The 27658-nt window shown below is 40.1% G+C and overlaps 1 protein-coding gene across 10 annotated transcripts in view; it reads right to left on the bottom strand.

Annotated features, from left to right (window-relative positions):
• The window catches only part of TRANK1 (tetratricopeptide repeat and ankyrin repeat containing 1), a 90431-nt gene that overhangs the window by 6104 nt on the left and 56669 nt on the right, over positions 1 to 27658 (bottom strand). For 9 of the 10 annotated variants that reach the window (XM_043540662.1, XM_027819596.3, XM_043540660.1 and 6 more), the window contains 12 exons: positions 25977 to 26231; positions 24384 to 24560; positions 19022 to 21910; positions 18211 to 18410; positions 17541 to 17678; positions 15728 to 15871; positions 14757 to 14913; positions 13953 to 14041; positions 9734 to 9837; positions 9443 to 9575; positions 7795 to 7940; positions 97 to 3164 (listed from right to left, as the gene is read on the bottom strand). In XM_043540662.1, coding sequence (XP_043396597.1) covers positions 97 to 3164; positions 7795 to 7940; positions 9443 to 9575; positions 9734 to 9837; positions 13953 to 14041; positions 14757 to 14913; positions 15728 to 15871; positions 17541 to 17678; positions 18211 to 18410; positions 19022 to 21910; positions 24384 to 24560; positions 25977 to 26231 — 7500 coding nt within the window. The remainder of the gene's footprint in view (positions 1 to 96; positions 3165 to 7794; positions 7941 to 9442; positions 9576 to 9733; positions 9838 to 13952; positions 14042 to 14756; positions 14914 to 15727; positions 15872 to 17540; positions 17679 to 18210; positions 18411 to 19021; positions 21911 to 24383; positions 24561 to 25976; positions 26232 to 27658) is intronic. The other variant, XM_043540663.1, reaches the window with a different exon arrangement.

Raw genomic sequence — 27658 nt, 5'->3', positions numbered from 1 at the left:
CATTCAAGTGTTGGAGGAACCTAAAATACAAGACCATTCAAGCTACAAGCAATGATGAGATGGCATCATAGGCAAAACAACAAAAAGAAGTCTTACCATCAGCCCAAGCCTTTCTCTTATAGATGTCCTCTACTATATCAGAAATCTTCTTTATGTTCTCTTGAATTTTTCTTTGCACCACATTGGAATGTTCTTTAAATATCAAGTGACTTGTGATCCAGGTATTTTGTTCAATTGTGTCCACTACATCTAACCCTTCACGTAATTTTGGATCCACATTTCTTTTGAAAAATTCAAAATAATTCTGGTAGGCAGTGTATTTATTTCTGTGCTCATCCAGGTGTCTGTGCTTTACATAAGTCTCACTCGCCACAACAGTTTCACTCCTTTCTATGCTCTCCTTTTCTCCTGGATCAGTCTCTGTTGGTGTCACAGCTTCAGAAGTTTCTCTCTCTAAGTCTTCTTTCTGGATAAAGTAGTTTTCAGGACCCTGAATAAATTTGACTCCACAGAGGTCACATTGTGTTCGGTCGATATCTGCTTTTTTAAAGATTCCTGACATCAATTCTTTCATTTCCATCCCAATGGGATCTGTTTTTGAACACGAGTTCCTCCTCCATTTTATGCAATAATAGGCTAAAAGAAACAAACGCCACAATTTCCGCTTAGCATGAGCTTTCTGCTGTTGTTTCTGCTGCTTTATGGATGCTATGGCTGTTAGGGGATCCTCTCTCTCTTCCACATAGAGATCCCTTTCAAGTTCCGTTTCTGGCTCCTCAAAATATTCCAAAGGATCCAAATGTGATTCAAATCTGTCTAGGTTAACTTGCTCATAAAAGATGCCCCGTACACTTGCTCCTTTGGCATACATAGTGTCCCACTTCCAGTGGCAGTCAGCTAAGTACTCCTCATCTCGTTCAATCAGCAGCTCCTGCAGGCCTTCTGCTATTTTCCTCATGTCTACAGCGTCATTCACGCGTTCCACAATCTTAACCAATCTTTCAGGCACTTTGGATGGACAATCTTTTTTCATATTTATTAACTTTGACTTGATTTCAGGAAAGTGTTCATGTAAAAGGGATTTACATCTAGGACTAAGCACTTGATCAGCATTCACTAACATCACTAAGCATAACACCATTGTACGCTCTGCTTCCCCTGATGTAATGCAATCAGGATCCCTGAAAGCATCAAGAAGAACATTGAAATTACTGTTTTTAGCGCCGCACAAAACTTTTGCAACATAAAGGAGATGAAATTTGAACTCCTTCACAGCCTCATTTGGGTCCTTTGGTTTGTACTCCTGTATAATGGAAAACATGTCTCTAATCTCTTTCTTCGGGTCTTTTTTTCTGAACAAAAACTCCCAGTAATGAAAGAGAGCGATGTAACTTTTCGGAAGACACAGAGTAATGTTCTTGCAGAGGCGCATCAGGACAGCACAACAGAGAATATACTGGAATTCCAGCAACATCACTGTATTTCCTATGCTAGGAATCAGAGGTTCAATGCATTTCTTCACCAGGACATTCATAAAACGGAAAAACATCCATTTACAGTCTTCTGGGTTTCTGTAAACATAGAGCCGCTCTAGCGAATTTTCAAGAAGTCGAATGAAACATAAGTGCGTGTTTTCTGCATTTCCAGAATATTTATCCGGTATCAACATGCCATATCTGCCATCTACCCCTTTGGGTCTTCCTCCTCTGCCTCTTTCCTCCTTTTCATATTTTTTAGCTTCTAATAACTTCAGTTCTTTATTATAATCATCTTCCTCCTTAGCAAGGAGCTTCTCAAATTCTTCAGGATAACTGGAAGACAAGATGAAAACTTGCATTGCCCTGAGCCACAAGTCGGTTGATTCTCTTCTGTTTATGGCATTTTCACTTTTAAACTGAAATATGATGTACTCCTTCAACACCATCCTACAGGGTTTAGAAAACTGATGGAGTCCCAAGATATCTTTGCATGCCTTTGGGTTTTCAGACACCACTCTCAGATGGAAATGTTTCGGGAAAACAAAATCTAATAGGGATTTGCATAAGATATATTTATCCGCAGTCAAAATTTCATCAATGTCATTAAATTCATGCAACAGCTCTTTTGGGAATAATCTCTTGGCCTGTAACAACAGTCCATTTATTGCTGCCAGATGCATTTTACACTGAAGTATAGACTTTGCCTCATGACGCAACAAAGGTCTATGGAAATCTTTGCAGGTTTTATCCTCACACTTCAAGCCAGCAATGAACTTCATGCAAATATCAGGGTAACTCTGCTCAAGTATACTGCATGTAATTGAACACAGCCTGCTTAAGAAGTGCTTATTCAGTGCAGACTTTACCTCTTCCATGCCTACAATGAAGTGATCTTTAGTTTTCTTCTCTTTCAGAACAGGACTATCTGGCAAGAACTGAAGAATATGTCCAGCTTCATTTTGAGACACCTGGCAAACATTGCCATCTATGGGCAAAATCCCAAAATAATCAAAACATGACTTGACCATTTCTTTCTCAGCATTGGTGGTTGCTTTTTGGAGAGCTCTGAACAGATTTAGAAGGGCCTCTAAACCACAAGGTGCCAGAAAAAAGATGCCCTGGCTTTTTGGTTCACAGTGGGTTGATTCAAAGAGGGCTTCCACCACACCAGCACAATGATTCAAAGGCAAGAACTTGTAGAAGGCTTCTTCAAGCTTTCTAAAATCTTTCTTTAGAACTCCCTGCAGAAAAGTTGCCTCAGCAATGCTGGATTTTTGATTTGTTTGCTTACAAAGCTCTAAGGCTTCTTCCAGAATGGTGTCTCTGTTTTCCAATTCTGAACAGCCAGTTACGCTGAAACGGACTGCTGCAAGCAGACATGATGCTCGAAATTCCTTTTTGGTAGTGAGCTTGGCTGCTTCCAGCACAAACCCATGCTGTTTCATCAGCATAGCAGCCTCTTCCTGTCGACCCTCCCTCCTCAACAAGTCTGCTGCTTGGGCCAAGCATTTGCGTGATTTCAAGAATACAAGCTGGTCCTCGGTGTCAAGTCTGGAGAGGACTGCCATCATTTCCTTGGTTTTGTTTTCACGCAAGTATTTTGCAGATGCTTCCAAATAAAACTGGTTTGCAGAGTATGAGAGTTTGGAAACTGGTTGTCTTTTCGTCCTTAGTATCTCTTCATATCTGGAATAAAGATATATCAATGTCACATTACTACCATATATAAATAAATCAGACAGACAGAATCTAGCATTTTTTAAAAAGATCACACAATGTCGAGCAAGGTAATAACTCTGTGCCAGTCAGGTCCTCTCCAGGGGCACTTCAAATATTGTGCATAATGATGAGAGGTCTCAAAGATATGAAAAATTATCACAGTACTTTAAAAAAAAATCTACAAATCATTTCATTACAATTTAAAGCTGTCTGAATTAAGACCACGAAAATTTCAATCAGGAATCAGATTAGAAGCTCAGAATGTCAGTGGGTCTTGCTACATACTACTTTAAAATGATGATGAAAGTAAGATTAAAGTCATTCAAAACACAGCGGTATGAATTCCTACTAAGATACATATGATAATTATGAATCTGCTACATGAACAGTCAGAATTTTGAGACTAAGACATTATCACATTATCTCACATTATCAAATATTCTTCAGGGGTCAAACTTGGTAAATCCAAACAAAAGCTTATATCAATCACTGATCACTTTATGATTAACAAAATACATGTGCGCCATAGTACGGTACATAAATCTTTCTCCCATTTGTTGCTTCTGAGTGGCAGATCAAGGTACCTTTTTCAAAATTAGTTCTGACATTCAGCTAATGGTCAATTACTGTTATATGATGTCAATAAATTAATAAACTTGTTTCATAGCCAAACTTCAACCTTGCAATAGTCTTTTCAAGCCCATTCACCGAGGGCAAAGTAATGTTTTTTGACAGGTGAGTAAGTCATCATTAGCTTTTCATTATCATTTTTTTCATGGTAAGAGTGAAGGAGTAGATTTTGTGCCTGGGATGGTAAATTTGCATAAATGATTTTGCAAGGTTGATTTCAAATAAAGCATTAGCTGTTAAAAACAATTTTAAGAATTCCAATTTTGAATCAAACTATTTCTATACATTTGGTAAATGCTATTCTTTAAAAAAAACCAAAAAACTTCCCACGTACAGTGGTAATAAGAGTTATTTTCCAAATTACCACATTATATAACATAAGATTTCATGCTGTGTCATACAGAATATGAACATTTACTATGCTGTTTGAGGAACATATATACTTTACTCTGAAGTTTTAAATTGTTGAATTAAACTGTGGAAGCTTCTTCACTGGAAGATTTCAAAAGGAGGCTGGATAGCCATCTTGGATGGTTTAGACAACAAATCCTGCATCTTGGTAGGGGGCTAAATTAGATGACCCTGAGGTCCCTTCTAACCCTATGGTTCCAGGTGGAGCTCGCAGCACTGCCTATTAAGGTCCATCACTAGCACTTTTTAGATGGGATTTTTTTCTAAAAGATATGCTCTAATAACTATTTTGGGGGGAGTTCTATGGCCTGTGTTATATAGGAGGTCAGATCAAGTAATCTCAATAGTACCTTCTGGCCTTGCTATCTATGTATCCATGAAGGTTGCCCAATACTTCCCAACGTAAGACCCTGTTTTCAGTTGCTCATAATTCTGCCAAACTTTAAGCATTTGGGCTGAAATTTTTCATGCTGGGTATCTGATTCAGGTTGAATTTTATTTGAAAATTTCAGCCAAAAAGGTTCAATCATTTCCAAGAGCAAAGCTGGAGAAAAATATGTTTTGTCTATGCTAAAACATCCCGGAAAACTTTTTTTTTTTTTTTTTTTAAAAGGTCTAGTGTCCCCACCATCAGTGTTCCCTCTAATTTTTTAGATCCATGTGCGGAATTAATTTTGTTATGTGCACCAATATGGAGATGATGTGTGGCGGGGGTGGGACTGAGGGGTTCAGAGTGTGGGAGGAAGCTCAGGGCTGGGGTAGATGAGGGCTCTGGCTGGAGGTGAAGGCTCTCGGGTAGGGCTGGGGATGAGAGGTTCGGGGTACAGGAAGGGGCTCAAACTGGGGCATAGGGTTGGGTGCAGGTGGAGGTGAAGGCTCTGGGGTGCAGGCTGCCCGAGAGGACAGTTATAAACCAAGTTATGAAAAATTGCAGTTCAGACATGCATAGAGGATTTCATCAAGTTTAGCTGCTAAATTCCCCAAAGATTCTGTCCACATTGGGCATGCTCCTGCCCAGGGCTGAGCAGGACTTTCCCTGCAGTTGCAGTTAGGGGCCTGGGCACCTAAACTGACAGCAGATAACCCATCTTCCCTGAGCTCTCAGTAACTCCTCCTGCTGGGCTCAGGCAACATGGAAGAGAAAACTGCCTTACTCAGATGCACAGGGAAGAAGAACTGGACCTGCCGAGGAGTGGGTGGTAGGGAAAAGGTCCCTGGTAAAGGGGAGAGACTAGTCTAGAGGTTGGGAGGTGAGGTGAGAGGAATATTGGGACTGGGAGTCCCAATATATGAGGTGGGAGGAGGGGTTGTGACAGGTTGGGCAAAGAGACTGGGACTGGGAGCTGGGAAGAGAAATGGTAAAAAAAGGACTCTGAGCTAGCAGGTGTGTGTGTGGGGTGGGGGGTGGGGGTGGGAGGAAAGACTGGTCAAATAAGGAGCCCGGGGGAGTGAGGGAGAACACTGGGACTGGCTGAGGAAAGAGACTGGGAATGAGAACCAGTGGGGTGAGGAGAGGTGAAGGGGAGTCAGATCTGTTGAGGAGCCAGGGAAAGAGGTGGAATCTGAGATAACAAGGAGACCACGGAGAGAGTTTGGGAGTGGGAGACAGTGGGGATGGGTAAGTAGAGGCCAAGGTGGTGGAGAGAGACAGACTGGATGAGGAGCCAAGGGAAGGGGGAACTGGATGGGCAAGGAGACGGGGAGTTGTGGGAAGCTGGGACTGGTAATATGAAGGGGCGAGACTAGAAGTTGCTTGGCAAGGAGGTGGGGACCGGGATGAGAAGCCTGAGCGGCGGCAATTGGGCATGGCTAGATGAGAAAAATGGACTATGATGAAAGGCAGGGGTGGGGAAAAGACAGGACTGTGACAAGGGCAGGTTAGAGGGATGGGACAGGAAGGTCTGTGCCAAGTAGAGCATACTCCCCTCCAGAGCCTTCATACATCTCACCATTCCTCTGCTATCAGCAAATATCTGTGAAACCCATCAGCAAAGTGCTCCCTTTCTCTCTAGTCTTTATAGAGGATAACAATCTCCTATTGCTATCAGTTACTCTGTTAGCTTAACAGACAGAAGTTTGTGTGGTGGATCTAAAGATTCTATGTGGTATCAATATGATGCCACATGATAGAATTTGTTTTTTCGGTTTGCTTTTAAAAAAAAACCTAGAAAATTGAACACAAAAACCTATGTTAAAATTATGTCATCAATGTTGCAAAGTCAATCACTAAAAGTAAGGAAAAGCAAGAATTAAGCTTGCCTGTGCAAGCTTAATTTGGCACTCAATAACATGACTGTATACTGTGTTTTCCACAAGACCCCTATGTCATTCAGTGCACAGTCCTGCTCTGGGAATTAATCAGGGTTGTATAGTGAAGGAGGTTGTTGTCTTTAGGACCCCTGATTCATAACTTGCAAAGCTGGAATGTGTGTAGTGAATGACGCAAGAAATTGCAGGAAGAGAAAGGATGATCCCACAGTTGAATCTACCCTGGAGAATTGGATTTTTAACCTGCCTCAGCTAAACCGTTTCTACCATGATGCTAGCAAGTCACTTAAACCAAACTTCAGAGGTGGTAGCTGTGTACTCCTCATTTTCTGGGTGCCTGACTTGCAGAAGTGCTAAGAGAACTCACAGCAGCAACTGAAGTCTTTGGGAGTTGAGCTTTGAACATATGAAATGCTACAGAATGATAAATACTCTGAAAAATAAAGGTCCAAATCATCTCAGATTTGGAACTCAAAACGAATGGATGCTTTTGACCGTAATCTCCGTGCCTCAGTTTCCCATCTGTAAAAATGGGAAAAATACCACTTCCTGGTCTCACAGGAATGTTGTGACGATAAATTCCTTAATATTTCTGAAGCACTCAGACATTTATAGAGATGAGCAGCATAAAAAAATCCCATGAAGAAATTAATTCTGTCTTCAGAGCAGAGTTTGAATTGTGTGCCGTAAAAAAGGCCTGGACGTTGAGGAGAAAACAAAACATTGAATTTTCTCATTAAGGCTATGTCTACACAGGGATAAGAAACCTGCAACTGACCTCGTCAGCTGACTTGGACTCAAAGGGCTCGCTCTCTCCGGGGCTGAAAAATTGCTGTGTAGAAATTCAGGCTCAGGCTGCAGCCCAAATTCTGGGACCCTGCAAGAGTGGAGGGTCTTTTATCCCTATTTAGACATACCCGTTGTGAGCAATCATAATGCATGCTCACAAGGGGACCACATTAAGGTTAATGAATCTGTTGTTTTCTTGAATCTTTGTGATATCGGCCTTAGGGATCTAGTTGAGGAGACCAGTCCAGATGGAGAACTGAAGACTTGACATGGCTGACGTTAAGGGAGTGAACTAAGTCCTGGGAAAAAATCAAGTTCTCTCTCACAGTTCAAGCTGGTGGGAATTCTCATACACCAAATGAATTTAATCTTGATGCAAAAGTAATGTCACCAACTAAAACCCTTGTCAAAATCTGTGGAGAACCTACTTTAATATGCTCAAGCAGCACAAGGAAGAAAAGAGACTTTTTCCTCTGCAGCATCCTCTTTACGAACATACCTTTCCACCAAAATAGCTGCTTCTTCATACAGTTCCTCATGGCAACACATCTTAAGCGCAAGATCAAACTCCTGGATTTGTTCATAACATCTGGATGCATCTCGGTAGCATTGGCTTCTTTTATAGAAATACGCAGCATCTTTTATCTGCACCATAATAACTCTTATTAATATTGCAGTCTTCTAAATATATGAACAATTCCAACAGAAAAAACCATGGTATTTTTATCCATACAAGGGAGAGAGAAATGGATGCAGCCAGTTCCTATGACCTTCTATGAATAACCATTCCCATCCAGATAATAATTGTTAAAGTAGATTTATGTTTGTAAATATAAATGTATTAATTTAAAACCATCATTAGAATGGTGAATTGTTTTAAAAAACTCAAAAACATCTTAAAGTCAAGAAATTGGAAATTAAGGTAAAAAAATATATACTAGGACTGGATTTTCAAAAGTGCTCTGCACTGGCCAAACTCAGTGGTGGGCAACCTGCAGCCCATCAGGGTAATCTGATTGTGGGCTGAGACACATTTTGCTGACGTTGACCGTCCACAGGCACGGCCCCCCGCAGCACCCAGTGGCTGTGGTTCGCCATTCCCAGCCAACGGGAGCTGTGGGAAGCAGCGGCCAGCACATCCCTGCGGCCTAACGCTTCCCGCAGCTCCCACTGGCCGCGAACAGTGAACTGGAGCTACTGGGAGCTGTGGGGAGCCAGGCCTGCGGACGGTCAACGTCAGCGAAACATCTCACGGCCCGCAGATTACCCTGATAGGTCAGTGGTGGGCAACCTGCGGCCTAACTGCTCCTACAGAAGTCAATGGGAATTTTATCATTGACTGCAATGGGAGCAAAGTTAGGCTAATGTTAAGTGTGTTTGAAAACTCTTATTTTGAACCACAATATAATTATTATTTTTTTAAATTACTGAGATATCGGAGTTGCGATCTGGTTTATATTTGGGGTGCATTATTCCATCACACAATTTGAGTTGTTTCTGCATTTTTTTAGCAAATGGATGATTATAGAGTTCAGAGGCAATGGTTTAAACCGTAAAATTATAATCATTTGTATAACTCTGCGTTATTAATAGATTGTTATTCATGTTAGACCAGTTCAGGCAGAAATTGTCCACTTGGCACATACACTGCTGAAGCCAGCATCACCTGAATAGTTATATCGAGTAATAATTTCAGTCTTAGTCAACTATCAAACAAAAATAATTTTTCCTCCTTTCCCCACCCACTTGACTGTATGGAGATAAAGGTTTCCAAGTTAGAAACACCAACAAAGGCAAAGCAAGAATGACTACTGTTTGGCGTTGTGGGGAACGGTAAAGAAACCTAATCTATTAATGCAGAGTCCCTGCTATCGCCTCTTCGCTCTTATTTCTCTTCTGTGATGTATGTTGCTCTTGGACATACAATCCACCTGAAAAACACAGTATTTTACGTATGACTCTACCAGTATGTGGTGGAAGAACATTCATCTAATCTCACCAATACTAAAATGAGGTAAAGAATAAACATTTTAAAGTGTCCTGTCTAGGACCATGATGTTTAAAATCCCTAAATAGATCTAAAAAGCCCATAATAAGACAGACTCTGTTAAACATTGGGTTGGGGAGCGGGAAGAGGATTTTTGTACCTTGCCTAATTTTTCATATAGTGCTGCACAAAGCTGAAATTCTTTTGCGTAAATCAGACATTTCAGGGATAGTTTTGGCTCTCCACATTCCAAATAGGTCTTAGCCAGGTACATATAGTCCATCTGTTTTTCCCTATTTAAAACAAAAAAGGTCACATATGCACAACCAATTCAATTTTACATTATTTTTCACAAGTCTGGTATATCAGCAGTTCCATCAACAAGAACACTTTGTTCCCTATATTTTCCAAGAAACACTACTAATAAATTCAGCTGTATTTCAGCACTTACTTGGGGCTACTTTTCTTTGACTGCACATTAAGTACAGCATCGTGCGCTAAAGCCAGTTTTTCCTTCTCAATTGCTCCTCCTTTTTGGTAACATTTGGCTGCCACCTGAAATTAGATAAAACAGAAATTAAAATTAGAGTCTGAGAGTGAGCTTGTAGGAGGGAGAAAAATCAAATCAGCATGTCTTGGAAAGGCTGCATCACCAATGCTTCTGGCTCCTCCACCTGCACCTGTGTCCAGACAGAGAACCCAACCATGGATGTCTCTACCCAGGTCTTGGTATGGATTTGCAGAGACTGTGACCTGCATCTCCCCCTCACAGACAGCCAGGCTGGGAAAACCATCCAGTGTGAAAAGGTGTCTACTGGTAGAATCTCCCAGGAAGCATATGGGAGAGCCACAGGAGGAGGTGGCTAGGCTGAGGAGCATGTGTGCACAGGAGGAAGACCTCTACGATGAAGGAAGCAACTGGCTGGAGAGGACTGCAGTACTATCACCAGGAAAGGAGGAAATGGCTCCTTCACAGGGAGGAACCTGGCTGCTGGTTACTCCTGGCAGCAGGCAGTGCTCCAGCCCTGCTCCCAACCTTCTAGTCATAGAGATTTAAACAAATGGTATGCTGCCCTGGCAACAAGAGATGAGGAATCTCCCCCAGACCATTGGGGGAGGAGGAGAAGCCATGAATTTCCAAGGCTGGGAGGATCTTGGCCACCACTCCCAAGAGGAAACGGAGGGTGATGATGGTTGGTGACTCGCTTCTAAGAAGGATGGAGGCATCAGACTACCTGTACCTGTCAATAATCGGAGGACAGAGTGAGGTCACTGGTTTCAGCAGATGTTACTGAGCATGCTCACTACAAGCCAAGCAGCAAACTGGGGGAGATGTGACCTTGTGTGCCCCTGCATGCATCGCCTCTAGTAGGCATCCACCTGTTGGCCTGACCTGGCATCCTGGGAGCTGTCAGAGTGCCTCAGCTGGAGATGCTTGTCAAAAGGGGGAAGAGGATTATAAAAAGTAAAAGATAATCAACCCAAGGCACCCCGCCTCCTCACGTTCTCTCTGTCCATCAATTCACTGCACCAGAGGGAACAAAGGAAGCAGCCATTCAGTAGAAGAAGTTTGGCCAGTAAGACCGCTGAGAGCATATGGTGAGAAAAAATTTACACTATGTTAATATTCAGTGTAAAGTTAAGCATAAGTTCCGTTTTATCTTCATTTTTCTTGTAACTATTTCTGACTTTTATGTCTCAATACCTGTATTCACTTAAAATCTCTCTTTGTAGTTAATAATCCTGTTTTGTTGTTTTATCTCATTCAGTTTGTTTGAACTGAAGTGTTTGGGAAACTCCATTTGGGGTAACAAGGTTTGGTGCATATCATTTCTATTAATGAAATGATGGACTTTATATAAGCTTGTATTGTCCAGGAGAGGGCTGGGCAGTACAGGACACACCTTTCAGGAGGAAAAAAATCTGTGACTGGGACTGTGGTGGGGCTGCTAAGAGCCTAGGTGTGACTGGCAGGCCGCAAGTGCACACAGACATAGCTGGGAGTGACTTGCATGCTGGAGGGTGTTTGTGAGCAGTCCAAACTGGAAGCTACAGCAGCAAAGGAGCGTAAAGAGCACCCGAGATTAAAGGGCAGGTGTGACAGCTACTCACTAGTCTGGACTGTGCCCTGAGTATGTTACAGTGATATAGCTCAACTTTTGTAAGGCTTTTGATACAGTCTCACATGACCTTCTCAAACAACCTGGAAAAATGTGGCCTAGATGAACCTACTAAAAGGTGGGTGCACAACTACATTCTGAGTATACTTTTCCAACCAATTATCAGTGGTTCACAACTGAGTTGGAAGGGTGTATTTAGTGGGGTCCCGCAGGAATCTGTCCCGGGGCCAATTCTATTCAACATGTTCATAAATGATTTGGAGAACGGCATAGAGAGTTCACTAATAAAGTTTGAGGATGATACCAAGCTAGGAGGGATAGCAAGTGCTTTGGAGGACAAGATCATTTTGAATTTTAATCCTGGCAACCTGGAGAAATGGTCTGAAATAAACAGGAGGAAATTCAATAAAGATAAATGCAAAGTATTACACTTCGGAAGGAATAATCAGTCGCACAAATACCAAATGGGAATACTGCAGAATAGGGCCTGGAGGGTTACAGTGGACCACAAACCAAATGAGTCAACAATGTAATACTGATGCAAAAAAGTAAATGTCATTGGGGGATGTATTAGCAGGAGTGTTGTGAGCAAGACAGGAGAAGTAATTCTTCCACTCTACTCAGCACTGATAAGTAAGACTGTGATTCTCTCATGGGTATTTTTAGTAAAAATCATGGACAGGTCATGGGCAATAAACAAAAATTCATGGAAGCCTACAACATGTCCGTGACTTTTACTAAAAATACCCAGGGAGACGGGACACAAAGAGCATTGCCAGCCCTGCTGCTGCTCCTGCAGGGGCTGACTAGTGCTACTCTAGGCCCAGGGGGACTGACCCAACCCCAGCTGCTGCTCCCGCCCTGGGAATGGCTGACTGGTGGCCCCCCGGGCTGGCTTCCAGTCAGCTATTCTGCAGCCCCCGAGCTGGCCGCTGGTCAGCTGTTCTGACAGCCACTGCTTCAGTAGCCCCTAGGCTGAGAGCTGCTCCAGCCCTGTCCCAGAAGTACTCATGGAGGTCCCAGAAAGTCAGGAACTCCGTGACCTTTCTGGTTGGCTGTGAGCCTACTTTTCTGTTTCCTCTGACAATGGGATGGCACCCACCTCTTGCAGGCGTCCCTCCCTCCCTCTCGGCCAATGGCTGTTCAGCGGGTCTTCAGTGGGGCTGAGGGCTGAGTCACACACACTGTCCCCCATCCAGGATATAGAGTCTCTAGTTCTTTTTCACGGCCCTGGTATGGAGCCATAGCACCAAGGCTTCCTTCCCGGAGGCAGTGTCTTCTTTAACAGTCCAATAGGGGCCCACCTCGGTACCCTCAGTTGGCGTCCTTTTTGGCAGCCCTCCCTGGCCTCTGTCTTCAACCAGACCCAGCAGGGCCCATCACGGTACCCTCGCCTGGTCTGGCTAGGCCCTGAGCTCAGTTCTCCCTGCAGTGAGCTGTCCATGGTCCTGCCGCTCTTTCAGCTGGCCAGGCACCTAGTCTTTGGCAGCCTTCCCTGAGCTCAATCCTTCCTGCAGTGAGCTGTCCACGGTCCTGTTGCTCTTCTATACAGCCAGGCACCGGCTCTGCCTCTTCAAGCTCCAGACAGCAACTGACTGCTCTGTGTCTGCTGCTTTCTTTTATATGGCTCTTCTGGCCCGACTGGTCACTCCAGCAACTCATCTGATTGGCTGCTCCCCTTCAGCCACTCCAGGCTGCGTAGCGGTCTTATCCTCTGCTCTTGTCTGGGGCAGGGTGAGGCAGGGCTGTGAGGCCTGCAGCAGGGGACCTCTGGCCTAGTCCACCCTATCACTGTCTCCCACATTTTCCTTTGCTTTAAGTCAATCCCCTTTGTTACAGCCCACCATAGTAGCCAGAGATATGGATGGACCATCACACTAACTTCCTCACTGGTCTAAGGAATCACTGTTGGATACAGATAATCCCATTTCTTCCAGAACACTCAGTCTTTATCAGATTAGGAAGCCCTTTTTTTTTTTGGGCCTGTATGACAGGAAATCGAACACAGTCTGTGCTTCCATATAATTTTTTTTACCTGAGAAATAGTCAGAACATTTCCACACTATCAACGAACCAGACAGACACAATTTGGATGATATTAGCTAGTAATCTCGCAAATAATAGACTTTAAAAGTCAAGAGTTCTAACAAGCCTTTTTAATAATACTGTGCACACTTTAAAATGATGGTTTCATTTTTTATTACTTAATATTTTATATAGACTTTTGCATTGCAGCAAAATCCTTTGGTTCTCAGATATTACTTCTAGAAAGAGATTAATTAGATACAGACATAAACCACACTGTGACCTTAAAAGGCTCTGGGCTCATCACCCAGATCATTATGCTTCCAAGAAATTGAGTGACTTGCCTATAAGAATGTTTACTGAAATAGAATTTTAAATGGTTCAAAGTCACAACTTCCAACTGACTCATATTTTTGTTACTGTAAAACAGCTAAACGATTCTAAAGTGACTTTTATAGGTACAACGAAAACAGGGTCTCAGAACTGAGATAACATAACTTATCTCAGACAAACATATGCCTTTACCTTCCAACACTGATGCTTAGCATAGTATTCTCCTTGTGCAATCCATTCTTCTGGGGTTGAAGTTTTAACAAACATACTATCATCAAGATCTGGGTAGTGGAGAAGAGCGAAGACAGTTATTTTATGTTAGTGGTGTGGTATAAGAGAAGACACTTAATATATGTCAAAGCTAAAGGATTATCATCATTTTACAGTATTCCAAAATCCCCATGATTTATGCTCAAATCAACTGATCATGCCCAGGGGGTAAAGTAGATTTTTCCTTTTTTTTAAAACTTACATTTAAAATGGACAATTCAAGTTTTATTTTAAAGGGCCTCCTCTAAAAATTTTAAATTACTACACTGGCAACAAAGATTAGAATCACCTTATTGTCCCTTAATAATAAATAGGTTCTTTCATTTGCTAAGAACAACAAGATTGATTTAACTGAGACAGTTTTTCATAATCAATATTCATAGTGTTTATGGGTTGGTTGCATACCTTCCTCACTTGTACAGGAAAGATGATAACAATGAGATGTCTCACAAACGTTGTAGATCTTTTAGAGCTCAGTTAAAGCAAGCAAAAACTCTCACTAAAATCAAACGGAATTTGCTTGAGCAAGGACTGAGTAAAAAATATAGTATTTTACTCTTCAATGTACAACAGTAGAGGCAAGCAAACACACACTCACACCCCATTCTTCATATTATTTGAATATTATGATAATTCAAAAGCTAGAAATATTTGCTAAAACAACAAACATTTAGTGGATTATCTTGTTTTCAGAGTTTTTATAGGAAGTTTTGATGTAGCTTTTACCTTTGTTTTCATCTATTTTGACAACCTGAACAAATTCCCTTTTGATGAAATATTTAAAAGCCGGAGCCCGCTTGTCACTGTTTTCATCAAAGATCCAAAGATTGACCCTGGCTCTTGTAATGGCAGTGTACAGTTGCTTCAGCTCTCCATTGAGCATCTAGGATAGAGTGATTAAAAAGACAAATGACATGATATGTGCAGGAAATTATATGAGTGCATGGTAAAAGGAATGCTATGAGTACATACAGAATTAACTATTTAAAGTAAAGTTCTTAAAATAAGCAACTTTAAATATTAAGGGCCTGATTTTGAAGTATGCCTGCAAAAATGCTTGTGCAATTTTGAATCTAATTTGTGTGCAATTACTTGTATTGCAAATTAGATAGTTCCATATATAAAGAGTCAGTTTTATTTCTAAAAAACATTTACAAATGAAGTCATTTATTTTTTGCACACAATTATGGACATTTCAAGTACAAACTAAACATGCAATTTCGAAAAAATCTGGTATTAAGAGTCTGGTTCACTACTGCATTCCTCATGTAACTTCTTTGCTTTTTTAATAGTTACAACGGTATAAGACTGGAACAAAGAGGTCAATTAGTCCCTAATTCTTAATTCATTTTTTAACCATAACTACAACTAAGAGTTACCTATATAAAAAGATCTTTGCTGTCCCACCTGCTATATGTTCAAAAACATACGAACTTCTAAATCATCCCAAGAACAAAGCAAATCAAAATCACGTGTTCAGTAAAAGCCAGAAAAAAGAAAAAATATTGATAGATCGGGGATTAATTAATTACAATATGTAATATTGCTATATTGACTGGAAAAACTGTTATACATGAAAATGCTAAATAAGATTTATTAGGAGTCTTCCTTGAATTTTGAGATTTTTCTTATACAGTTTAATGTGGGCTTGCTGTTTCTAAACAATGTGTTATTAAAAAAACCAGAGAGTGTATCACCTTGTACATTTCTGGATTAAGCACAGGAGATCTGCTTTGAGTAGCAATATTTTTCTCTAAAGGTGTTTCAATCACCAGCTTGCTTTCTCCTAGTGAATCAGAGGAAGGGGTAAAAGAAGAAATGATCTTCCACTCTTTGTAAGCCTGTAATTTGAGAAACATACAAAGATTTCAGGTTAGCCGAATCTACTACTATACTAATACATATACGTACACATGTAATATATATTTTAAAAACACATGCACACACACAAGATTTTGCATGCGGCAATCTACCTATATCCTAAAAGTTGTGGATTGGGGCCTTAATTTGTAGCATCATTCTCATGCATCATTCTCAATTAAAATCTTTACTAACTATCTTTTCTGCGGCTTTTAAATTATTGCATCTTTTCTTTATTATTATTGCATCTTTTCTATTTTTCTGCTGCTTTATTAAATGAAACACTTTCAATAATGTCAAATTTGTGGCACAAAACTGAAAAAGTCAAGAAAACCAAAGTTAAGACTGGTGTACAGTCATGAACTCATGCTTGTTGCAATCACAACCTTGAGTAATCAAATTAAAAAGTCTTTATGAAAAAAAGATAGGTATTATTGCATCTCTTGCTAATTGTAATTTTTTAAGTCAAAATCAGTTTATGTTCTTTGAGTGCAAAAAAAATAATGATAGAACAATTAACTTTTAAGGTTTTTTTTATATTCATACCTCAAAACATGAGGCCTACATGGCAAAGTCAATTAACAAAATAGTTTCTCACTCTGAAGACCTGTATCCAAATTCTGCCTCATTAAAGAGGACTCATCCTAACTTTTGACTAGACTTCTGTGAACAGTGCAAAACAATCATACAGATGGCTCTCTCCTTAGAGAAACCAGAGATTTGACTTATGGATGCTAAAGATTCAGGGGCTGATTCTCCTCTCACTTATGCTGTTTTAACTGCTAGTCAATGGCGTTACTCCTGATTCAAAACAGTGTAAAAATGACAGGAGGATCACTCTTCAGGACGGCGGTATATTAGCAGAGCTATGTTAAAAAGCTCAAGAAGTGCAGAGTATACCTAGCACTAGCCCAGTGGTTCGCAACCTTTTCAGACTACTGTATCCCTTTCAGGAGGCTGATTTGTCTTCTGTATCCCAAGGTACATCTCACTTAAAAACTACTTGCTTACAAAATCAGATATAAATACAAATACAATACAAAAATGTCACAGCATACTATTACTGAAAAATTGTTTATTTTCTCATTTTTACCATACAATTATGAAATTAATCAATTTTTTACTTGATACAAATATTTTACTTACATTTCAGTGTATAGTCTATAAAGCAGTATAAACAAGGCATTGTCTGTATGAAATTTTCATTTGTACTGATCTGGCTAGTGCTTTTTATGTAGCCTATTGTAAAACTAGGCAAATCTTTAGATGAGTTGATGTACCCTCTGGAAGACCTTTTTGTACCCCCTGGGGTATGCGTACTCCTGGTTAAGAACCAGGAGTTCTAGCCTATACTGCTCTAGCCTATACTGCTGGTCCGTCACTTTCCTGAACCCAGCTCATATCACAGAAAACTTTTAAAATTAGAAAAATAAATACCAGAAATAAGCCAGGATAACAGAAGATGCAGCAACCCATGTAGGGATGGGCGAGAAGCAGCTCAATTTGCTTACCAGTGAGCCCTGAGTCCTATTCTGTAGTGGAACTGACTGTCTCTAGAGAGAACTGTATATTTCCTCAGCTAGGACAGTTAGACCAACTTTAGACCAACAGGGAAGAAGAAAAAGTGGAAAATAAAGTGCAATTAAATACCTCAGAATCTGTGAAAAAGTTGTAAAGGAGGACATCATCAAATTCCAAGCCCTTTGCTTCATAAATTGTTAGCACAAGTGCTAAACTAAGTTCCTCGGGAATCTTATCCTTCACCATTTCATTCGCTACTAATATCACCTGCCAAAACATAAATGCATTAGTGACACATGAATCAAAATGACAACATATTTCATTTAGAGGGTGGAGAATGAGCAATTAGTTATTGCAATGCAAAGTTATCTAAGAAGTAGACTACAGTAGGTATCAATGTAGTATTAAAACTGTGTTAACTCTGTGGATACTTCAGCACATTCCAGAAAAGGGGTTGCTAAGCTGCTTTCTGGCTGCCAGAACAGTGACACACTACCTATTATGATGAGACAGATGGAGAATTGATGGAAGAGAAAAATCTGAAAAGTGGGGCGGGACTTTGCAGAAATTACAATGAAAGAAAGTCAAATATACTGTTTTTAAAAAGGTTCTGAGAAAGAAATGAGAAAGGTAAGTCTTGAATTTGTACATTATAATTTATCAGGGAGCAATATGGACACCAAAAGAATGTTGCAAGCAGTCAGGGGATTGGTCCTTAAGAAAAGTGGATTGTGCCATTACATTTGGCCACAAACCAAAAAACTCTGTATAAAACACCATATAAAAAAGTAAAGCAAACCTGATGTGCTCCAAATTCAATTGGCTGTGTTTTTCTTTTGTTGCCTCTCAGTAAAATTGCCAAGTCACTAACACTGCAAGACTCTAAGACAGTAGGTTTAGGTCCGTCAAAGAGGCCAGAATCCCTAGGAAGACGATCAAAAGATTCTGGGAAATAGTGCTGAAGTAAATCAACCACCCCCGAGGCCAGATGTAGAATTCCTGTGATGATCAAAAATACATATTACAAACGTAATATATACCTCACACAAACTATAATAAAAATGAACATTGTTCAGATTGCACAGAATCTGGAAAAGCCAGAATTAAGATTGCGATTAGGAGGAGACAGCCGCTGTAGGATACAGTTTGAACATCTCTGATTTGCAGGGCCACCACAAATCACAACACAGGCTACGAGACTAAGCAAAGACTTATGAAAGAAGCGAAAGTTAGAAATGTGAAAAAAAACGTCAAGAGCAGAAGTAGACCACTTGTCCTCAAAATTGTGAATTTTGGGAGGTGTGGAAACAGCAATTTAAGACGAAAACATTTTTAAAAAATTCATCCTAAATGGGTCATATACGAACAAAACATTCAGGGAGGGAAAGACTTTCAAGAGTGACTGGTGATTTTAGGAGGCTCCATTTTTGGGTGCCCAACTCAGGATACCTTAAAGGGATCTGGTTTTCCGAAAGCGCTGAGCGCCTGACCTCAGAAAATCAGTTCCCTTTAAAAGTATCTCATGTCGAGCACCGAAATATTAAGACATCCACAACCACGACTGCCTTTTGAAGATCTTGTCCCCAAACATAATATGGTAATTTCTCTACCTGAATGAGATCTGTAGTTCTGATATAGCTGATATATCCTTTTAGGTTTTCTAACACCACATTGCTTCTTGTCAACTGAGTTCTTGCTGGCATAGTGGAACAGTGACCTCAAATCACTAAAACGAAAAGCAACTCCCTTCATTATGCTTTGTGCAGTGTCACCAGTAAGGAACATTGCATTAGGGTCATTGATGCATTTCATTAACAGCGCTAGCTCAGCTTGAGTGAAGTCTTGAATCTCATCACCATAAAGCTCATGGATAGACCATGGCAGATCCTCAAGCTTAGAGAGTCTTTGAGATAAATTGTATAGGACATCTTCTTCATCAAAGTAACCTCTTTGTGACCTTATTTGCTGATAAATACAAAAGAGACGATAGATTTCACTCCGGTCTTCCTTGAAGTTTGGTGATCTCTTCCGCCCTAGTTTTTTGTACTCTTCTTCTGTAAGTTTACCCTGGGGACAACTTAGTGCTTCAAAAGACCCTTTCAAAAAAGATTTTATTTCTTTCCAAACCAATGCAGGGTTATAGGAGTTTTTGCCTTTCATCATTTTTGGCCACATTTCATTAGCAAACACATCATAAGTCACGAAAACTCGAGGATCATTTTCTCTTGAGTGAGCTTCGGCAGCCTTTTCATCCTCACCATATTCTACTTCAGCGTTACTTTCTTCCTCCTCCTCCTGCCAATTTGGTATGACCAAATCTTCTTGAGTGGACCAACCAACAATGGTTCTTTTAAGACTTCCATCTTCATTCCTAAGAAAAAATGGATCAGGCATGGATGCATCAAGTAAAAGTAACAACTGTTTTGAGGTGACATACAATGGGAAATTTTCATCTTTAACATCTTGTAGCTTGTAAACATTTGACTCAAGTGGCTGGAAATGACTTGTTGACTTAGAAGACTTACTGAGCTCAATAAAATTCCTCTGAACCTCTTGGCACAGAACATGATTTTTAGTAACAAAGATCTGATGCAAGTGTTCCAAGTTGTCCGATTCTTCTGTGCTATGCTCTTCCTCCTCTTCACAGTCACCTAATAAATTCAATTCAGTATCATCTGCACTTGAACATTGTTCACCTTCATCATCTTGTTCATCATCTATGCTTTCCAACTCAATTGACTCACTGGAGTCATCGTTGTGTTGCTTTTCATTATCTTCTTCCTCCCCTGCACTTTTTTCAGATTCAATTTCAAACTTTCTTCTCTGCCACACTTGTCTAACCAGCAAAGGGGCTCCTGCCTGCTGTGCTTTCTCCCAGTAAGAATGGAATTTCTTCCATAGTCTATATAAGCAACAAGTAGTCTTTCCTGTTCCACTCCGTCCAATTAAGATTATTGGCTCCATGGGTTTGGGACTGAGGTCAATCACTGCATACTCTAACTCACCAACTCTGAAGGGGTATTCAACAGCAGAATTCATATCATTTATGATGTTAAGTGCCATGTTAGTACTGAAGCTGTGAAATTTCATTATATTATATTCCGTTTCCACTGCACTGGCTGGAGGGAAGTATTCAGGTATGATGTGTTCTTTTGTTTTTTCTGCCTCTGTGTCTTCAACATAACAACGAGGAATGCGCTTTTGCGTTTTCAAGTTAGAAGATTGCTTGATTTTACTTATACCCTTGAGTTTTTTCCTCAAGATGCACGACAAGCCACGGTTGTATGCAGTGCATATAGTGCCGATAGCACGGTCGAGTTTGCAATGATCAAGAACAATGTCCCATATTCTAATGATTTCAGTGTAAACTCTCCCAGATTTCTCTAGAGGATGTATAGACTGTTCTGTCTCTATAATCTTTTCTGCAGCCTCACTGCAACGGGGAGAAAAGTCTATTGCAAGCTCCCATAACATCCTTGCTCCTTTGTCTAGCTTAGCTTCGTACAGCTGAATATCAGCTTTCAAATGTTTTAGCCGCTTTTGGAGGCCCTGGGTCCATTCTCCATTTCCAAGCTGCTGAACTGCCAGTATAATTTTCTTTTTCATATAATGAGGTACGGCTTTGCTGCCTAGCTTCTTCAGCATTTCAGAAGTGCACTCTATTTCCCATGTCATGTTATCAAAGTCCTGAACCTGCCCATTAACTTCCACTGTTTCTTCACCTATGCCATTAGGCATAGGCATGTCAGATTCATCACACTCCTTCTCAGTATCCTCCACTTTCTCAGAGTCAGCACCATCTCCTTTACTGTGAGCCAAACTCTCATATCCACAGGTTTGCTGGGGCTCGCTCTTTTTACCTTCAACACTAGTTAGTGCTGAAGATGGGTTTGGTACCTGAGAATTATCCTCTATCGGGTTGTCACCCAACTGAAGATGCTGGATTAAATCTGTGATTGCTTTCACTAGGCCTTCCCGCAAAGTTAAGGGCTTATTTACTTCTCCAGTTTCTTGCTTTGTCAACTGACCACCGTCTGCTTCTTCCCAGTTATCAGGAACTGGCTCTGTATTAGCAGGTGTCGAGTTGCCAGGTGATGCTCTCCAGACAGATGCAGATGATGAATGAGCTGTGCTTTTTGGCTGTGATGTGTTACAGACTGGAATGGATTTAGGCAGCTTAACTAGTTGCCCTACTGTATCTTGCCGGTACTTCCTCTTCTCTGACACAGCTGTATTCCAGGTGAGTAGCCGAGGGTCATTTTTTTTTATTCTGTGCCTCACATCTTTTCCTAATTTATTTTTCAAGTTAAAGTTAATGTCAAACTTTGCTAACAAATCCATTATTTTCTTAACCTGCTTTGTCTGTGCTTTCTGAAATATAATATGCATCACTGTATTTCCATTCTTATCTTGGCTGTTTGGATTAAGGTGTGGGAAAGTGGATGGGTTTGAACCATAGAGATCCAGTAGATAGTTCAGAAAGCGTAAACCAATGTCATCTGAAAGACATATAACAACAAATCACGAACTTAAACATACTTTCTCCTGAGAACGAGAAAAATCTATATTACTAATCTCTTTGCTGCTATTAACTGAAAATAAGTGTCCTTTAAAATAATAAAGTGAATTTACTGCTTCTAAAACATCTCATTTTGATAGAAAACATCAGTTTTTAGGGCTATTTCAGAAAAAGAGGCACAACAGCAGCAAAGGCAACAGAAGATTTGCCACATTCCCCCCACCAATGTGCTGAATTTCTCTTTTAACCTTCTCGGGTGAAAGACGTGTTTAGTCTCCATGTCTGCTCAATTAACAGCTTCTCCCCATGCAACTGCCAGCAAAAGTGCCAGCTCTTTTGATGTTTCTGACGTTGGACATTTGTCAGCTTGGTAAGGAACTATGTTCTAGTTTCAATAGGTCACCCAACAACATCTGATGTTGGTAGCATTTGGTCACTATAAACCGGGTCCAACTTCAAACCACTTTCACAAAGCTGAAGTTTCCTGAGCCATCTATATGGTCTCCAGAAGATTAGAGATATCAGATATTCTACAGCGTTTTTAGTCTTAGTCATGTGGTAATTTGAGTATACATGAAAAAAAATTCTACATTGTAAACCCTGGATATAGCATGACAGCCAAATTATTGAAAATTTTCATCTTAAAAAAATGTACACAATTGTAAGAAAAACTTCAATAAAGACATTGCTTTAATCCTTTGGATTTACAAAACCATTTTTATACAAAACCTGAATTTTGAACCCAACTTGACAATTTCTCTGAACATAAGAAGGGCCATACTGGGTCAGACCAATGGTCTGTCTAGCCCAGTATCCTGTCTTCTAACAATGGCCAATGCCAAATGCTTCAGAGGGAATGAACAGAACAGGGCAATTTATTGAGTGGTCGATCCCTGGTCATCCAGTCCCATCTCCTGGTAGTCAAAGATTTAGGGACGCCTAGAGCATGGTGTTGTGTCCCTGAGTATCTTGGCTAATAGCTACTGACAGACTTATCCTCCATGAACTTATCTAGTTCTTTTTTGAACCCTGTTATAGTTTTGGCCTTCACACACACAGTGGAACTCGTTGTCAGGGGACGGTGTGAAGTAATATTTCCTTTTGTTCGTTTTAAACCTGCTACCTATTATTTCAGTGGGTGACCCCTGGTTCTTGCATTATGTGAAGGAGTAAACAACAACACTTCCTTATTCACTTTCTCCACACCAACCAAGATTTTATAGACCTCTATCATATCCCATCGTAGTTGTCTCTTTTCCAAGCTGAAAAGTCCCCGTCTTTTTAATTTCTTCTCATTTGGAAGCTGTTCCATACCCCTAATCATTTTTGTTGCCCTTCTCTGTACCTTTTCCCAATCCTAATATATCTTTATAGAGATGGGGTGACCAGAACCGCATGCAGTATTCAAGGTGTGGGTGCATGGATTTATATAGTGGCATTATGATATTTTCTGTCTTATTATCTATCCTTTTCCTAATGATTCCTAACACTGTGCTAGGGTGTCTCTTGTTTTGGGGGTTTTTTTGTTTTGGATTTTTTTTTTTGGACAGCCGCTACACACTGATCAGATGTTTTCAGAGAACTATTCACAATGACTCCAAGATCTCCTTCTTGAATAGCAGCTAATTTAGACACCATCATTTTGTATGTATAATTGGGATATTTTCTAATGCACGTTACTTTGCATTCTCATCTGCCATTTTGTTGCCCCATCACCCAGTTTTGTGAGATCTCTGTAACTCTTCACAGTCTGATTTGGACTTAACTATCTTCAGTAACTTTGCATCATCTGCAAATTTTGCCACCTCACTGTTTACCCCTTTTTCCCAGATCATTTATGAATATGTTGAACAGCACTGGTCCCAGTACAGATCCTTGGGGAACAGCATTATTTACCTCTCTCCATTTGAGAATGACCAGTTATTCGTACCCTTTGTTTTCTGTCTTTTAACCAGTTACTGATCCACGAGAGGACCTTCCCTCTTATCCACTGACAGTTTACTTTGCTTAAAAGCCTTTGGTGAGGAACCTTGTCAAAGGCTTTCTGAAAATCAATATATAACACAATATAAAATAATATTAAATAATCTGTATTATTTAATTTATACTAATTTCTTTTGGACCAAGCTCTAAAGTGTTTTACTCAGTTTTTATTCTGTCCTTATTCAGGCAAAGCTCCCATTGAAGTCAATGAATGCTTAGCTTGGGTAAGGACTGAATAAAAATAGAGTAAAGAACTTAAGGAAATTATGGGGCAAATTCTGGAGACTCAACAGTTGTAACTCAGTTTTCAACATTTCTCTTCCTTCTCTGACCCTTCACTTTTTTTGGTTCCTATACAATACTACTCATTATGCAGGTGTAGAAGTAGAAATAATAAAGCTTCCTTCCTAAAAATAAATCAGAATAAAATAAACGTTTAGGTGGACCTGCGCACCAAAAGAAAGACTCACCACTTTTATCTAAGCAGATGGAGACTGCAGCATGCAAAGGAGTATCACCTTCAACAATAGAAACACTCCGAGTATCTGCACCATGGCTCAGCAGCAAATAAGCCAATTCAAAATCATTATTTTTCAAGCATATCTGCAGTGGTTTTTCAGGAATGGCTCCAGTCCCCTCAGGTGAAGCTAGTGAAATAGATTGGAATACTTAAGATTAAATTTGATACATTAGATCTGTAAACTCAAAGAGAGCATCAAATGTAAGACTTCAGTTTCAGTTGTTGAGAAAGTAGATGTTAAAAAAGAATATATGCATTGTTTAGCCAGCTGATCACATTTATACATTTAACAGAATATTAAGGAAATTCAAATATTAAGCCAACCTCATATGAGCGCTCCCAAAACTGAGTCAAGTTAAAAACAATTTTTCTCTTTAAATATGAAGGCCTCAACATACCCGTTTCAATAAATCAGTGTAGAAGTCACATACTAAAAGAAAAGAATGTGAGTTCTTCTGGCTTCAGACCTACACAAAGCTATAGTGCTGCTTGTACACATTAGTGGCACACATTAAGACTACTTCCCCCCACCCCTTTTAAAATTATTAATTTATCCCCACTGCATCGGTCGAGGGGGGAAAAAACGTGTCAGAGTAGTCCTGATTGCCAGACCTAGCAGGAGCAAAGGACTAAAACAGAACAGTCACAACTAGTAACTGCTCCTCTTCTCCAAAAGCCGTCATATATGGTGAGCCACAATGGCTATTTCATCTTTTTTCTCTCTCCCTCTCTCTTTTTAAAACTTCAGCTACTTGCACTGAACACCCTTTGGAGGATGGAGCTTGTCTTATGCTTATTGTAAAGCACCTAGAATACTATATAGAAAGAGGGTGTGTGTGTGTGTGTGTGTGTGTTTATTGTAAAGCACCTAGAATACTATATAGAAAGGTGTGTGTGTGTGTGTATGTGTGTGTGAGAAAATACATTTTGCTATGAAAAACCTTAAGGAAAATAATATGAGGGTCCTAAGTGAGGCTAACAGTGCCCATTTACATTCAGAACAAAGAACACAGGCTCTTTACAGTTCTCCTCACCCAAAATGAGAAAACCTGTAATTTCCCATTCAGATTTAAAGTGGAAACTTCAAAATGGATAAGCGTGGTAGTCTCTTTATGAAGAGTCTCCCAAGAAGTGAATAGCTAAAGCAACTGTGACACACCAAGGCAATGATGTCAATTCTGCTCTTTTAACCAGGAAGAAATTGAGGAAAAGGGAATGAGGAAGTAAAATAAACAAAAACAAACAAACTAACTACAATTAAAAAAAAAATCAAGCAAAGCTTAAGGCAAAAATAATGCTTGACCATTTCCTCCCCAAATACAATCCTATATCCATTTCAGATCAGATTCTGCCACACTTACTCAAGCTGAGTAGTAGCTTACTCCACAATCAATATAGGGGACAGAATCAAGCCTTTAATAAAACACTATTGCATTTACACTGGGCCAGAAGAGTCAGGTTGTGATATTTCTAAAATAATCTGTTTCAGTTAGCAAATAGAAGTTCAAAATCTTCTAGGACATTTTAATATCTGAGTTTTCACCTCCTCTTTCTAGCAAGCATCTTACGAGATGCACCCGTCGCTTATCCCGTCTGTCAACCTGTTTGATAACACTGCCAATGTTGAGGTCTGAAAGACTGCAGTTTCTGATGAGTCCACCACATGATGGCATTTCCCCGTTGGCTTTCCGTGTTAGCAATAGCAAAACTTCATGCCACATTTGCTTCTCCAACAAAAGCTTTATGAAGCTGCTAGCACAGGTATCATAAATGTCACAAACCATTTCTTTAGGAATTTCTGCAAGGAAGCAAAGCAAAAGATAATTAAATAGAAGCAGAATAGCAATAAAATAACGACCAATGCAAACTGATTCCAGAATCACTGACTGGAAAAAAGAAAAATCCCCATTAAAATACAGTATATGTAATATGTATAATGTATAATATGTAAAATACAGTATATGTAACTGGTAGCCTTGCATTAGTACTCTATATCCAGCATCATGGAGGGAAAAACAAACAAACAAAATCAATGCTACCTTAGGCAAGCAAGAAGGTTCTGTTCCGAGATCTGCTTAGGAGGCTTAGATTCATAGATTTTAAGGCCAGAAGGGACTATTATGAACCTCTGGTCTGAGGTCCTGATAACGAAGGCCACCAACTACATAATAAAGCTGCAGTTTGACCATATTTTTTCAAGACAGAAGATTTAGGACTCCATAAAGGACTTCACAAACTAGTGGTAAATGAGTTGCTACTTTAGTACCTCAAGGAAACAAGAAATCACTGGATATCTCAAAAAGTATTCAATCAGACAATTCCCATTCTTGGAAAATGGCAAAGCAATAACTCGGGTTGTTATACCCTGAATGGGAGGTGAGTTGTAAACCACAATGACGCTCCAGATACCTCAAACCTTCTCACAAAGAATGAGAGGACTGACTGGATGTGGTACAGACAGAGAATGCAAAATCAGACAGCAACTGCATCTAATTGCCCCAATAGTGCAAGTTCTTAACACCTGAAGAAAAAACCTTCAGTTTCAGAACAACTCCCAGTGTCAGGAAAGGAGTCCTTATCAGGCACCAAATACGCAACTGTGGAATCTTGACCGTTAAATATTAATTAGTTAATGCAGAAGCCTTTGGAGGAGAATCCAAAGGGTTAAGAGTAAAGCACCTTTGCTATTAAAGACAGGTTTCAGAGTAGCAGCCGTGTTAGTCTGTATTCGCAGACTTGTGGCACCTTAGAGACTAACAAATTTATTTGCGCATAAGCGTTCGTGAGCTACAGCTAGCTCACGAACGCTTATGCTCAAATAAATTTGTTAGTCTCTAAGGTGCCACAAGTGCTCCTTTTCTTTTGGCTATTAAACTGTCTCAAGCTAAATACAACGGTACTGAATATAGAGGAGGCTTCCTATACGGAGATCAGATAGCAGGTAAAGCCAGACAGAATTGGACAAATTAGACTGGATTTAAATAACCCTCCAAAAAGGGAGGGAGACCTGAACACTGATCAATATAACAATCAAGAAAAACAAAAAACACAAACAAAAACTGAAAGCAGACACGGACTTTCTGTTTCCAGGTCAGGAGAGCGTTCTAATTATTGCTTTACAGAAAGAATTCTACTTTGCTTAACAACATGTATCACCAGAAGCTGCTTGGTTCCCTATGAGAAGTGAGTTGGCCTCCGTCCACTTCTTAATGGACAGGGGTGTGC

The sequence above is a fragment of the Chelonia mydas genome, chromosome 2, assembly GCF_015237465.2.
Source record: "Chelonia mydas isolate rCheMyd1 chromosome 2, rCheMyd1.pri.v2, whole genome shotgun sequence".
Lineage (NCBI taxonomy): Eukaryota > Metazoa > Chordata > Testudines > Cheloniidae > Chelonia > Chelonia mydas.
Note: the sequence above shows the minus strand (reverse complement) of the source record. Positions and strands in the feature narration are given on the sequence as shown.